This window comes from Daldinia vernicosa (assembly GCF_022497035.1).
Source record: "Daldinia vernicosa strain CBS 139.73 unplaced genomic scaffold F5Y00scaffold_44, whole genome shotgun sequence".
Lineage (NCBI taxonomy): Eukaryota > Fungi > Ascomycota > Sordariomycetes > Xylariales > Hypoxylaceae > Daldinia > Daldinia vernicosa.
Genome location: NW_025953960.1, coordinates 234,774 through 249,077, shown reverse-complemented (window position 1 = coordinate 249,077; position 14,304 = coordinate 234,774). Strand labels below are relative to the sequence as shown.

Here is a 14,304-nt window from a genome sequence, read left to right as displayed (position 1 = left end):
TTTCCCCGCGCATGGAGAAGTAAACATTATATGAATGATTCTTATTGGCTAATATAATCCCAATTCCACTTGGATTATTTTATCTCCAGCAATCTCCATTTATCGTACTAGTACAATCCATCGACACTCCTGAAACGCCTGCATAGTAAGTCTAGGTACATGATATTTAAACGAAGATATGGATGGGAGCTCAATGGTAACGGCAATGTATATAAATAGACCGGATTGGTAAGATTGGTTTCTCGTTCCTATAGGCTCTCGACGGTAATATATTACTTCTCTCTTCGAGCTAAGACCTATGTTAGCACGCGATTGTTTCCGTACCTGCATAGTGCGTATAACACGTCTTATCAACTAATTGGATACAAGGCGTCTCACTATACCGTTTACCGAAATAGATAGCTGCCAAATATCATTGAACTTTATAGCCTGAGCCTCGAAACACTACTTTACTAGAAGAATAGCTACAAAGGCATTAAAACACTTATTCATAGGGTCCGGAATTGCCTTACAGTTATCCCTAACAGGAATTTAGGCACCATGTTAAAGCCCTGGAGCTTCCTTGCCATGGTCTGGTACCAGCTAACTTTCAAGCCTCAGCCACTCTCCGATGATATTCGGCTTGATGGATTAACGGCTATCGTGATGGGCGCGAATGTTGGTCTGGGCTTTGAAGCCGCTAAAGAGCTAGCATCTCACGGGTTGTCAAGGTTGATTTTAGCTGTGCGCGATCTATCCAAAGGAGAGGCAGCAAAGGCCGAAATTTCTTGAGAAACGCCTGAATGCGAGATCTTGGTATGGCAACTAGATCAAGAGTCATGGGCAAGTATGGTGGCGTTCGCTAGGCGCGTGAGCACCGAACTTGACCGTCTCGACATCGTGCTGTTAAATGCGGGGCTGAAGCGGCTTGAGTTTACTCGGTCGCCGACAGGCCACGAGGCACACATTCAAATCAACCACCTCGGCACGGCACTACTGTCACTGCTACTCGTAGAACCACTGCGACTAACAGCGCAACAGACTGTAAAACCTAGTCGAATGACTATCACAGCGTCTAGCGTCGCCTTCGCGGCCCCTGTGCAGGACATCCTGAAGCCCAAAGGTGGAAAGGGCATCATTCCCTGGCTCGACGATCCGGCTTCATTTAATCCAGATGATAGTCGCTATTGCCTTTCGAAGCTGCTAGATGTATTCTGGACACGCGCCCTCGCTGCGCGCCTCGACCCTACCGATATCATCCTCAATACTCTCAACCCTGGGTATTGCAAAAGTGCGTTCCACCGCGTAGATGTGACCGCAGAATGGGCTTCGAGTTTTCTGGCCTGGACTAGCGCTGAGGGTGGTTACCACTTAACGGATGCTGTTGTGCGACACCCGGATAGCCACGGTGAATATTTAAGTGAGCAAAGGATAAGGCCGTGAGTCAACCCATTTTGCGACATTAGTTGTATTTCTTCAACTGATAAAACCCCTTAGTGTTCCCAGTATCGTGTTGTCGGCTAAGGGCAATGCCACTCAGAAGAGGTTATGGGATGAAACCATAGCCTTGTTCAAAGCGGAGTGTCCGGATGCTGATATCGAGTAATTCACTCTAGGTGAATAGGGGTTGATTAATAAGTAACAGGAGTGTGAACCACTACCGACAGAAATCTGAGATAATTCAATAAAGGGTGAGCGGTTACTTCCTGTTCATCCGGAGATATCAAAGAGTATCGAGCGCTTGAAAGCAGGAAATGCCTTAATCAATATTCAAGGATTTTATCTACAGCATCAAACTAGAAGATTTATTAGAGTGACACATAGTTTAGGTCCAAAGCCTTAGCCTCAAGTGTGTGTAGAGGCTCTTGTAAAACATTGAAATTGAGACTAGAGATAAAAAACCGGGATTTTATGAGGGTGTACGTAACCTGAATTGCTCTAGATGACTCTGGGCCGAGCATATTCGAAGATAGGAAACCCTGGGGTTAGTCACATGGCGCCCAGCAATGAAATCAGCCACATATCGTTAGCAATCACCTTTAGAGATGATAAAAGACCTGTAATGCCATGGGTAATCTGATTTTGTCCCAAGGTCTGTCCTTTTTCAGTATTACTCATTTCGCAAACATGGCAATAGAAAGCTCATGTGTAGAATCATGCCAAGTACCTGGGTAGAGATGTCGTAAAACAGCTAGGGCATGATGTGACTGCACCAATTGCGACGAGGGGTCTTCATCCTGCCGACCAGAGGTAGAGATGTAGTAAAAAAATAAATAAATAATAGAATAGTCCGAAGTGATAAATGTCGGTTCAGTAATTGATCGTCTTGAAATGGTTTGCTGGGGATGGCCTATCAGTTGAAATAGACCGTGCTGGAACACGCGAAAGAGCAGGGGGGGAGGATGGAGGGATGACATGTGAGGAGATCCGAGAAGTAGTACGATCTTGCTAGCCATTCCGTTTATCCCCAGCAGGTGCCAGGTGCTGATCCCAAGATGACGGCAAAGGATTAAACGGTAGATTAATAAACCAGACAAATTCAATCAGGGAGAAAGTCAAACCCGTTCATTCGTTCCATGTTTTATTTGTCGCATGGCTTTACATCGTACTAGGTAGAATATCAGGCGCGCGGCAGCGGTCATGCACCAGTGAAATGATCGAACGTGGTCGTGGTTGAGTTGGAGGACCCAGGTAGAAGTGGAATAGGTATGTAAGGCACCTATATATGGTATATATATGCCCTTAGCTTAATTCAATAAAAATCAGGTGTTGTTAATGATGAGAGATGTGCGAAAGGTGGGATAAAAATCAATCAGGTGCGCTAATAATAAAATGATGAGAAAAGTTGAAGAGGAGTGGAAAATCAAGAAATAGACCTCCGATTAAGAGAAAGAAGAATACATGAAAATGTCAATTAACTTACCTAAGGTACCTCTTAGGTACCAGTAATTCAGGTCGGAAAGAGCATAATAGGTACGGAAAGAGGAGAACAGCAAAAACAGTGAAAGATCCAAGATTTTTCAAGCAATCACGGACATTGTGTTATCAAACTCATGCGCCCCAACCCTTTCGATCCTATCTTCCCATCTTTTTTTTTTTTTTCGTTCTTTTTTTCCCCTTACCCCCCTTCGATCACATCGGACCAATTCTAGACCTGATTAGCCGGGTCTGTTTATGCGACATGCTGTCACTCTGGTTTTAATTACTATTATTACCTTGTTCCAAGGTATTATTCGAGGTATTATTTCGGCTAGGTTGGGTGGTGTTGCGAAGGAGGAGCTATCGAATCTATCGAATCAGTGCCTGAGCGCGGCAAGAACAACAACACACTTCATGTAGGTACCTGCCCTAATCACCTTATTGCCCTTTTGCCCTTCTGGCTCTCTTCGTTCTTAATCTTCCCTCACCCTCCCCATCGATTCTGTTTTTTTCTCCCCTTTCACAACTTTTATTCTTCTACTCTTCGTTTTAATCTATACCTTTTCAAAGCCACATAAACGATTCGCCAATTTCGAATAGTTAATTTATTCCACAAATTTTCGCACTCGCGTCTACTCACCGCTTAAAAGTTCTTGTAAGCTGCCCAACCCAAATCTTTCCTCTCCACGCCCATCTCTGTTCCCGGTCGCATCGCATTTCGCATTCGCACCCTGTGTCGCTCCCTGCATCTCACAGCTTCATCCGTCACGCTACGTTATTTGCTAACATTTGATGTAGAATTTATCAAACTTTTCTCTTAAGCAAATAGCCAAGATGCCCCGTGAAGGAACGCGATCTGCTACCGGCAACTCAAAGCCGCGCGTCTTCCAGACTGTTGACACCGCGCCCGCTATTAAGCGCACTACTAAGCCCAGGGTGAAAAGATCGCCCACCGCCAGCACCAAGCCTGTACCTAAGGTGAAGGCTGCGAAGCCGACTGGTGTGACCAAGAAAAAGTCTACGGCACCCAAGAAGGACGGTGTCGCGACTAAGGTAAGTTTTCTACTCTTCAACACAAATTTCCATGTTATGTACAAGATCATATCACCCATCCTTGCGAAGTTCTTAGTGGGCTAGATCGTCCCTCCATGGATCCTACATTCTCTCGTCCGGGGTTCGGATAAATCACACGTCGCTATAAACGCTCGATGTTGATCTGTTTTCTAACATTGACTACAGGTTAAAGCCGCCGTTAAGAAAGCAGAGGAAAAAGTTGATAAAGTGGAAGAGAAGGCCGAGAAGGTCGAGAAGGTCAAGAAGGTGACTATTCCCTGAGCCAATACCCTAGTTCACGTTCGGATATCTTATTAACCCGCTTCGCAGACCGCAGCAAAGCCCAAGACAGCTGCTAAATAGATCCGTCGTTGTCCACCGTCGGTATCAGTTTCAGTCCGTATGGCTCAAACCATAGACGCGACAGTGGTGAGACGACCACACCGGATTACATCATCTATTAGTTTCCAGTTTGATGTACTGGGCTTCTTCTATAGGAGACTAAGCCTATATATAACCGTGCCTCTTACGACATCAACCTAGGCCCAACAGTTGTGTTGCCTCAATTCTTCCGGATTGTTGGATGTCTCGGCGACACGGCCTGTAACTCTGACCCAAATATTTTCTCTTCCTATTCCCTTGATGGCTTACCTCTTTGAACCACCTCTTATGTGGCCACGACACGGAGAATTCACAATGCCGACTTTCCTGATTTCCACGGCCGAGGACTAGTGGGGTAACTAAATGTCGGCTTAACATGCAGTATATTTACAAACTCATACAGTGAACTGGACAATGGACTTTCGACATTGACGGGCTATTAGGCGTCTTGGCTCTAGGACAGGTGTTTCGGTATGTGATGCGCAGAATTAGGACGGGCGTAATGCGAGCATATATTGTTAAGTACTCCTAGTGGAATCTTATCAGGTTCCTAAAACCTAATCAATTCGATCCGGTCTATTCAGGACCGTTTCAATATTTTTTATATTGCATAACCCTTATACGTCACATTTCGTCTTTATATTCTCATTGTAGTCATCGAGCTATTAGGTAACGGGCAATACCTATCCAAATCCTTTACGGGAAATGTTCACTACCCTCGATGCATTCGGACAAGAAAGACAACAGCAGTAAACAAAGGGACGTGAAAAAAATAAGAGTCAATTACCTGATCCATGAATAAGGCCTATAACGTAGGTACTTAACAGGTACCCAATCTAGAAATACTGTAGTCATTTATTGTCTCTTCTACGTCTGTGAAGGAACTTGAAACCGTAAATCGGATTACAACTTTCGAACCCATTGATGTCTTCCGAGATTAAACCTTATATCTAGTGCCCCTATTTTTCTTTCCAGTGAACCGCCACCATATCACCTCTTGGCATCTCCCTAAGTATAAAAAAAGGGGGGAAACATACCCACCAAATGATGATTCAGCCGTGAGAAAAGGGGTAAGATGAACCTTAGTAATCGTACATCGCTAGACTCCGTGCCTAGATACCTAAGCCGGGCGCTCTGAGTTGACGGTGTTTCGGTGCAATCTATTCTCAGTATCTAATTATTTACCGTTCAAACTTCCATCCTTAAATTCTGGTCTGCTCTTTGAGTATTACACCTTATGCGTGTTGATTTCATTTCCTACGCCCCTTTAAATCACGGTCCGAATACTTATTAGCTTGTGCAGAAATAGTCAGAGGCTTTTTTTATCACGGAAGTCAATACTTTTACATGACTAAGAGGCCACATCTCATATGAACAATAGTAATAATTAGTTACTTCCTATCTCTGTATTCTATGTGACACTAAAACCAATGGTTTACCCTGAATACAGTATACAGCGTCTCTCTAGCTCTCTTGATTAGAGAGACAATCTAATTCCGCACCCTTTGTTGATGCTTCCCTCTAACAGCTAGATAATATTATCTCCACCAGGACTTTTAATACTGTATCCTTCTAAGAGAGTTAAGTGGAGCCGGTATCAATGTCCATGCCGAACAATCCAAGCTATCTATCAACTACCACGGCCAACACCGACCGGGATAGCTTGCGTTTTTCTCGGTAATTCTGCCTTATATATGTAATCCAGGAGCCGATATAATTCGGTATCGCAACTCCAAGCATTGTAACCAATAGCTGTAACCTTAGGGGTGTGCTTGATCCGAGATACTTTTAATACACTCTGCGGTGCAACAGTAGCTGGTAGGACTCCAAAGAAAGTGCCTTGCTCTCACCAAGGGTAACTTCCAATGATTTACCGGTGTGCTAGGAGATTCAAGAGGATTCGAGTTGCTGCTTCTTGCGAGCTTTCTCGGCCTCTTCTCTTATTCTCCAACTCACCATTGGGTCCCACTTCTCACCTGACCGTTGCACCTCTCCGTGCTATGTGGGGAAGTGCATTACCTGGCCAGCAGGGATTTTGATATTCTCCCAGTTCTTGTCTTCATCACGCTCATCTAAACTTAACATTAGTATAGAAAATAGTAGAGTTCCCATGCAAACTTACCAAGCTTTATGGCTTGCATTTCTCTCACTCCGCAAAACATCCCATTGCGACCTTCCCGCTGTACTAACTGCCAATGACCAGTGTTGCCCTCCCCAACCCATATCTCTTCAGTGAAAATATCACCTTCTTGGACTGTACGGTGCGGGTTGCGTGTTGGTAAGGACAAGATCCGTGATGATAAGGCATGTGGAATGCTAAATAATCGTTCGAATCTTCGAACCAAAGGCAGCCAGGAGAGAGTGTTCGTTGTATATGCAACTCGAACGTAAGGATTCATATATATCCCCAACTCTTTCTCCCCGGCTTTCCTTGCTACCTGGGCCACGTCGGCATGGAATAAGCAGCACTCACAGGCGTCGAAGAAAAGCTCAGGCTCGTAACGGAACCTGACTGGTGCTGTAACGTTATGTGGCTTCGAAGGATCGATAACATAGCTGCTGATATCCTGAAAGTGGGAATTCGGCAACGTCTCGTTCATATTCTGTACATATTTCGCCTGCATTGCCACCATTCCGCTCCAACAAGCCTGGACAGGAACGGCATCCTCTTGATTTAGTATGGCAGTCCTCGATACACCTTCACCAGCGTTGAGGAATACTGGGAAGAAGGGTAATCCGGCGGAATACCCTTCGTAGTCACGAGTGACATAGAGGTCGTAAAATTTTAATGGGGTCCAGAAATCAACGGCACATGCTGATAAATAATGTGCTCTTCCATCAGACTCGACATTAGTACTGAAAAGGAGATGCGCCGCTTCCATCGCGTGAAATACAACATCGTTCAGGAAAAGAATCTTGTCATATTGAACTGTTCCAACACTCGGATCGAATCGGTCGAGTGGTCTTAAGGCCCGATTCCGCATTTCGGATAAATAGGCTAGGCGCTTCACTCGCTTAGTTTCATCAGGTAGTGTGACGGTTGGGAAGTCCGATAGGGGCACGTGGGGATCATTGACAATGTAATTCTTGCATCTTAGCTGTCGCCTTAGGCTCTCAAGTGCCGCCGCACCTTCCGGACCGCTATCATTCTCGTAAATACTCAGAAAGACATTATTGTCACCGAGTAGATGTATTAACTCCAACAGACTCTCTCCCCAGAAACCATTAGCCAGATGACCCTCCTTATCATATAAAGACACGGCGATAAATATCTTCTCATTATTGATATTAGCACATCCCGCTTCTCGAATGGGTCCTTGGCATCGAGATTCCAGGTCTCGGTAGTGTTGAGGAAGTCGCGTGTAGGATGGAGCGAAGATAGGCGTCCCTATTAAAAGTATACATATAATTATGACGACGTATTTGAGAAATGCGAGTGCTAAGCCCGCAGGACCTCTCCGTAACTTCCGTCGAAGACCTCTCGGCCGAGCCAGACACCACGAGAAGAGTCGTTTATCCCATTTCTGATCAGACCCAACTGGCTCCTCTAATAAAACCTCTAAATCTTTCCGCACATCATTTCCGAGAAGGGAGGAAGAGGCAGAAGACGAGGCTTGAGCCTCATCGTCGTCTAGGAGGCCGATTCGTTTCTCTGATATAGAGCCAGGCATTGATGGAATGGCGCATCAACGCGGACAGACGACAATATATAGGCCGACTTTAAGTCAGGCCGAGTGCGCGTAGCACAACTAGGGCTATTGTCTTTATGCCAGCTTGGCTGGTGAGTCGTGACACCCGCCAGATATGCCGAAGTATAACAAATTCCAGGAAGGCAACGAACCGAAGATCATCTATGTATCGATCTTGCGGGGAAGTACTATCGGGTACCAAAAAGCATATTACTCCGTACCCATGAAGCGGTCCGTGGTTGCTGACCCTACCAACAGAATCGACAAGGTCCTCTCTTTCTCGTATATGACCCGACTAGCTTGGAATGCCACGGGCTAGATATGAAGGACGGAATATAGGTATAGGAGTGACGAAGTTGGACGAACGATTTAAGGTCGAAGCGGGACGAACGCGATCGGGGGGCTAAGCTCTATTTGGCAAATTCTGCAGGTACGCGTAAGATAGCTAGGACAATTATATCAAATATCTGCACTCTTTATGCAGTTAATTGGAATTACGCGGTTGACAAGAAGCAAACGAAGTACTAAAAAATGGCATGAATATGCTGTGCGGTTGGGCGCTACATGCAGGCGTAGAGTTTTGTTACCTGGAATTAAAGGAGTTGAAGGTGGAGTTGGAGTTGGAGTTGGACAGGCAGGCAGGACTAAAGACATGAGCACTACATAGTAGAATAAACGCTGTAATGAAAAATGGCTGCGCCGCATTACGTAGTGGAGAGGAGGCTTTGCAGTTCCTTGGAGGACAAGGCAACTGCTACCTTTTTAGACTTAGCTGAAGCGGCATTTACGTAATTAATTCATCGAGGCCCGTGCCGAATCCCGCGTAAGGACTGATAAGATCTAATCAATGGAGTATTTATCAGTGTACCTATCATTTATCCAACAGGTTGGTAAATAGGTGACGTATGCGGAGCCAATACTTTTTGAGTATAATAAAACATGAAAGGATAGGTGCCTTCGATTACTTAGGACAAGTTGCGGACCTCAATTGGCTGCCTTGTGGTATTATCTAAATGAATATCAGGTATATCAGGTATATACTAAACAGTAAACCTCCAGGTAATATTTAATACGCCGTAATCAGATAAGTGAAAATGACTATTAGGCAGCTGAGCTTCCATGTACCCAATGTTTATTTCATACACTGTCACTTATATTTAAATCATTGTACTACGGTCACATACATACGTGTACCAGCACAAGACATCCGAGATAGTAACGGTTGCACGACCCCTATTTCTTACCAGGTACCTAACGTATAGAAAAATCCAAGTCATCATTATACAACACGTCATCTTTATGTTTTATAGTATCTTGCCGAAATCCGATATTTAATAAAACAAGCTTTTTACCTCTATTTTTGATTTGTCAAGATGTAATCTTCTGCCTACCCCTGGTAAACCACAGAAACGGTAAAGCATTCCAATAAATACTGCGCTGAGCCAGCTTCTATTGGCACAGCCACAATGGAGCCCAGAGAACCCAAAAATGATAAGTCTTGAATATATCTCGTAGCTAGTACCAATCGCAAGATCTATACGATTTTGGGTCAGGAATACAACTGAGTCTACGAAAACTTCACGATAACTAATGAAGTAGCTATACATAAGAGTCTTTCATCATTAGCATTCTTATACGACCTATGCACTTGTACTTTTATATAGAAGCACCAGCAGTCATGCGGGGTATCTAGATATCAGTTCAAATAATTGGAAATCGGCTTCATGAGGCTATGCACCTCCAAATAGATACCCAATACTTGGTACTTAGGAATGCTATAATCTGACCCTGCAGAACGCCAGGCATTTCCCATCGTTCATTAAGACCATTCGCCAATGATAAACTGATATCTGACATGCGCTTATATGAATGCTGACCGAAAAGCTGAGGACTACATATGGGACGGGTGTTTTAGAGGTGCCTTTCGACAATAAAAATTGGGGATCTTCTAACGGAAACGGGCATCGCATTTACCAAATGAAGTATGTTGGTGCGATGTTTCTCTTGTCCATTGAACGTAATTCCAGCTCAGTCCCTCTATATACGAAAGGCTAGCCATAACTCCATAGACCGCATTTTGTGTCCCTTTTGGTAAACTGTTTCAGCATCGATCGATACGCTTCAAAGATGGTCGGCGTACCTAGATCTAAACGATGCCAGCGCTGTAAGCGCATCAAAATCAAGGTGAGAATAAGCCTATGCAGAAAAAAGAACTATTAGTTGAACTAATTATATATATCCACCTTGTTTAGTGCGATGAGAATTGGCCAACATGTACACCATGTCTACGTGCCGGGATTGTTTGTTCTGGCCCTCCTAATTTGACCAAGTTTATCCATACCAGCTCCAACTCCTCGGCCACGGACGAAGTGAGGGGGGGTGATGTCACAACCCAGCTCACCACTCGTGCAAGACCGATTGGTAATCTGGAGAGCATCCGCCAACGCGGATTACCGGGTGGAGCTTCGTTTGGACATTTCCGCTTTGCTCCCGATGGGCCACGGAAAAACCTCACGACTGTGGCGGAGCGTGTGGCTGCTCGTCTAGTTGGATATCTCTCTCACGAAAATGCCCCGTGGGATATACTAGCTTCTTGTGGGTATATTAAACACCTGCCGGCTAGATTGGGCGAGAGCGCCGCATTGAGAGACTGTGTTGCTTTAATGTCTTCTACTTGGATCAACTCGCGACGAGGTCTCGCGTCGACTCAACTCCTTGATTCGAACCTTTATGTTAAAGCACTGAGGACTCTTCAGCGTGCCATAAATGACCCTCATCAACAGCTCAGCAGTGAAACGCTGGCTGCTGCGACCATTCTAGAGCGGCTAGAGCTTATATTCGATACGCAACGTCCCCATCATCGATCACGCCACTGGGAAGGAATACAAACTCTGATGATCAAGCGAGGTCCGCCGAATCCTCGAGATCACTTAGACGTTCATTTAGCATTTGAGAATCACGCAGCCCTGGTAAGCATCGTCTCCCATTTTTTTGTTATTTTTATATAATTCCCTTCAAGAAAAGGTGAAGCCTGACTAACTTGATCCGTTTAGATATCACATTGGCTTGTCACAGGAGGCGAAAACTTCTACTTGAGCTCACCATGGAAGGAGGCAATCCAGCAATCGTTCCTAGCTGTAGAGCACTCCGTCTCAAGTGAACAGGCTGATTGTTATAGCGTAGGTTATTACTATGGATTCTGGCCCGGCCTCGTCCAAGAATTTAGACTCGTTGCCGGTAACCCAGATGTGAACTCGCAACAAATACATGCATTAGCTCTTCATGACAAAGTCGCGGTTCTCGCTGCGGATATCACATGTATCGGCGAGCCAATCATACTAAGGATCTATAGCGTGGGTGATATACTCGAACAAACAGATCCGAAATCTCCGATTGGTATGAAGCTCTATTTTGGTAACTTACATAGAATGTCGTTTTTTATATCCTATGTCATGATACGAATGATTTTTAATCGAATTCTACACCACTTGACAGTTATACTAAAGCAGCCAGACCCAGCCCTAGAAGAAGAGCACAGAAATCTCTGCAGGAAAATGTGGACATGTATCCCATTCATTAAAGGCTTAGGGATGGTGGCCTCGATCGCATTCATTCCCCAACTATATATGTCGTATGAAGGGGCGGGGGGAAATGAGAAAGGGTACTTGCTTGACAACATAATGGAAATACTGTCATACAAAGGGACCGGGAGATATCCTACTGATAGACGAGCGATGGAACATATCATACTCAACGCCGCGGAGGCTATGGTCGGTCGAAGCTGTTTTGCTACAACTATCCCTTCTCCGCAAAGGGACGTCGTCGAGGTGGAAAAGGCACAAACATAAGGAGTTCGTGGCGAACATCTTTTGTAAAATTATTAAAAACTACCTGGATTTCCCATTTCCAACTCTTCTATCTTCGTTCATAAGGATTAAGCTAAAAGCTTTATCAGCCCCACAATAGGGGCAAGACTGAACGTTCAAATAGGTCAACCGCCGGGCTTGCTGATAAAGAAATCTATATTTATATGTATGAGGTATCTAATTGCTAGAAAAAGTGAATGGATACCCGAATATAATTATTTAGGTGAGTTTTCTTCAAAATTATCCAACCTGAAAATAAACAAAAGTGATTAAGGCTAGTTTAAAGGGTACGCCGAATGAATAAAATTGTATACATATGCCACTACTCGAATCACCATCAGTGTCAACCCATACAGCAGCCTTAAAGCTGGTAAAAGATAGCGGGAATGGCGGCTAGAGCGGCGACCATAGCGAGCATTGCCCTATTACCCTCCATGGTGGAAGCCCCGGAGTTTGAAGAAGATGTAGAGGAGGAGTTGGAAGAGGTGGAGGATCCTGAAGCCGAGTCAGATTCAGTGGGACTGGGAGTGGAAGAGGCTGTAGGGCTGGTCTCAGCCGACAGGGATAGCGATGAACTAGATTGAGAAGCTGCCGTACCGGAGAGCGCATCCTGGACCTTCTGGTCGTAGTCCTGTGTATTAAAAGTCAGTAAACAGTCCCTTACATAAAAAACGTGAGGATTGGGTATATGGTTTGGGTTTATGTTTTCGTACAGGATCATCTACAGAGATCTTCACTTTGCAAGTACCGACGGCATTTCCGCAGAGTCCAACGCCTTGACAATTGCCATCGTTACCCTTTTCAGTGATGCAGCAATCTGTGTGGTTTTCGCCGCTGACTATGGCATAGCCAGGACAGCACTTGTTGTTGGAAATCAACGTCTGGCCCGAAGGGCAAGGTCCCTGATGAAATGGTTAAGTTAGTTCTCTAGTTGAATATATGGTATCTATCGATGGCCCTGAGTATCTCAGTTACTACTCACCGTAATCTGCGCCGCGCTAGATACGCCCAAGGTGGCGAATAGGACGGTGACATATGCAATCATTATGGGATGGGGGAAATATATCGTGATATTCTAAATCTTGTTTGAAGAGTATCGGGATTTAAGGCTTCCGTAGCTTCACGATGATGGAGTATTGTTGTAGTATCTTGCTATTAATGTGGTGAAGTTGGTGGTGTGAGTGTGTCTGGTTCGAGCCCCATAACGAGGGAAAGAATGCACTATTATATACAAATTCTAGTTCGATTAAGGGAACTCATATCGCACATGGTGGATTGTCGACGTAGCTAACAACCCGCCCATTCTTACTCTTTCGGGGTCATGAAGTTACATGGGCGGCAGGGAACATAGTGTCAAGTGACAGGCTTTATAAAAACTCGAAAATAATGACCTATGATCATCACGGAACCTGTAAATAACCAAGAAACATACCGAAAATAATAGGGGTTAGCTTTTTTGGACCGCCTTTGACTTCCCAAAACGGATAGAACTTCAACATCGGTACGGGGACCCACTATCTTGAGTAGCGGTGCGGCTGAACCGAAATCAACGATACAATCCATGACTGGAACTCCTGGTAGTTGATTCAGTGCAGCCTTACTTCCGTGTTACATGTTATGTCAAGTAAGACCACCGTTATTCTACGCGAAATGGATGCAAATGGAAAGATGTTGCGATCGTAATCGTGCGGATTCATGATTTGTCTGCTGATCCCTAAGGGTGCTATGAAGTGGCAATATCATATGCAAGTTTTTAGTTACGAGCTATAAAACCAGGCTGAGTATCTGGATATGAATTTTCTAGTTATCTATCTAGGTACCTCTTCAACGATATTTTCATTTTATAGTGTTGCAGTCTTATATATACATGCTGTCGCTCCTACCGTCCATACTTACGTAGGTAATTAACACAGCTTTGAGCCTCTTAACTACCCACCTATCTAGGAGGTCTAGCCTTGGGGCTTCAGTAGTCTATGGTTGTGAAACTAAGAAGAGAAGTATAAATAGGCTTTTACATAAGTGTCATTCCAAGTTATCGGTAATATTTTCACTCGATACGTCTTTCGTAGCTATAGTTACTACTTAAATACGTATGAGAATAAGGGGGCGTCTACAGGTTAACCTATGACACTAGCTTCACAGACGGGTTTTATTCATCTAAGCGTCATACTTAGAGATAAACTGTGAAGGAATACTTAAAGTTCACACTTAGTTATTCGTGGATAGTTCAGAGGGTTTAATATGTATGCTTGAACTTTAGTTTTATTTCCATCCTAGGAGTCTTTACAATATTGGCTAAGTACCTAGGTACCTATCTCATAAAGCCTTATATGTTTATGGTAAAACGATCTATTCTAAACCAGTATAACCGCATCAAAGAAACGAAGACAATGTAGTTATGTAGAATAATCGAAGTA

The 14,304-nt window shown here is 44.4% G+C and overlaps 5 protein-coding genes across 5 annotated transcripts; 3 read left to right on the top strand and 2 right to left on the bottom strand.

The window, feature by feature from the left end:
* Positions 1–540: 540 nt before the first annotated feature.
* On the top strand, positions 541–1,585 carry F5Y00DRAFT_264634 (NAD(P)-binding protein; the record flags this gene model as incomplete). Its single annotated transcript, XM_048011689.1, has 3 exons — positions 541–723; positions 790–1,418; positions 1,477–1,585. The coding sequence occupies 3 exons, from the start codon at positions 541–543 to the stop codon at positions 1,583–1,585; spliced, it is 921 nt and encodes a 306-aa protein (XP_047862369.1).
* A 1,869-nt stretch (positions 1,586–3,454) lies between these two features.
* Positions 3,455–4,400, top strand: F5Y00DRAFT_145637 (uncharacterized protein). The gene is made up of 4 exons (XM_048004428.1): positions 3,455–3,553; positions 3,697–3,951; positions 4,138–4,218; positions 4,282–4,400. The coding sequence occupies exons 2-4, from the start codon at positions 3,733–3,735 to the stop codon at positions 4,312–4,314; spliced, it is 333 nt and encodes a 110-aa protein (XP_047862368.1). The 5' UTR covers positions 3,455–3,553; positions 3,697–3,732; the 3' UTR covers positions 4,315–4,400.
* A 1,298-nt stretch (positions 4,401–5,698) lies between these two features.
* F5Y00DRAFT_244098 (glycosyltransferase family 69 protein) lies at positions 5,699–8,727 on the bottom strand. Its single transcript, XM_048008771.1, has 2 exons — positions 6,455–8,727; positions 5,699–6,404 (listed from the first exon to the last, which is right to left on the bottom strand). Exons 1-2 carry the CDS (start codon positions 8,001–8,003, stop codon positions 6,331–6,333), a joined length of 1,623 nt encoding a protein of 540 aa, XP_047862367.1. The 5' UTR covers positions 8,004–8,727; the 3' UTR covers positions 5,699–6,330.
* A 1,179-nt stretch (positions 8,728–9,906) lies between these two features.
* Positions 9,907–11,873, top strand: F5Y00DRAFT_145610 (uncharacterized protein). Its single transcript, XM_048004427.1, has 3 exons — positions 9,907–10,205; positions 10,274–10,990; positions 11,075–11,873. The coding sequence occupies exons 1-3, from the start codon at positions 10,149–10,151 to the stop codon at positions 11,867–11,869; spliced, it is 1,569 nt and encodes a 522-aa protein (XP_047862366.1). The 5' UTR covers positions 9,907–10,148; the 3' UTR covers positions 11,870–11,873.
* Positions 11,874–12,248: 375 nt separating this feature from the next.
* Positions 12,249–12,932, bottom strand: F5Y00DRAFT_264630 (uncharacterized protein; the record flags this gene model as incomplete). The annotated part of the gene is made up of 3 exons (XM_048011688.1): positions 12,249–12,518; positions 12,601–12,789; positions 12,870–12,932. The coding sequence occupies 3 exons, from the start codon at positions 12,930–12,932 to the stop codon at positions 12,249–12,251; spliced, it is 522 nt and encodes a 173-aa protein (XP_047862365.1).
* Between the last annotated feature and the right edge of the window lie 1,372 nt (positions 12,933–14,304).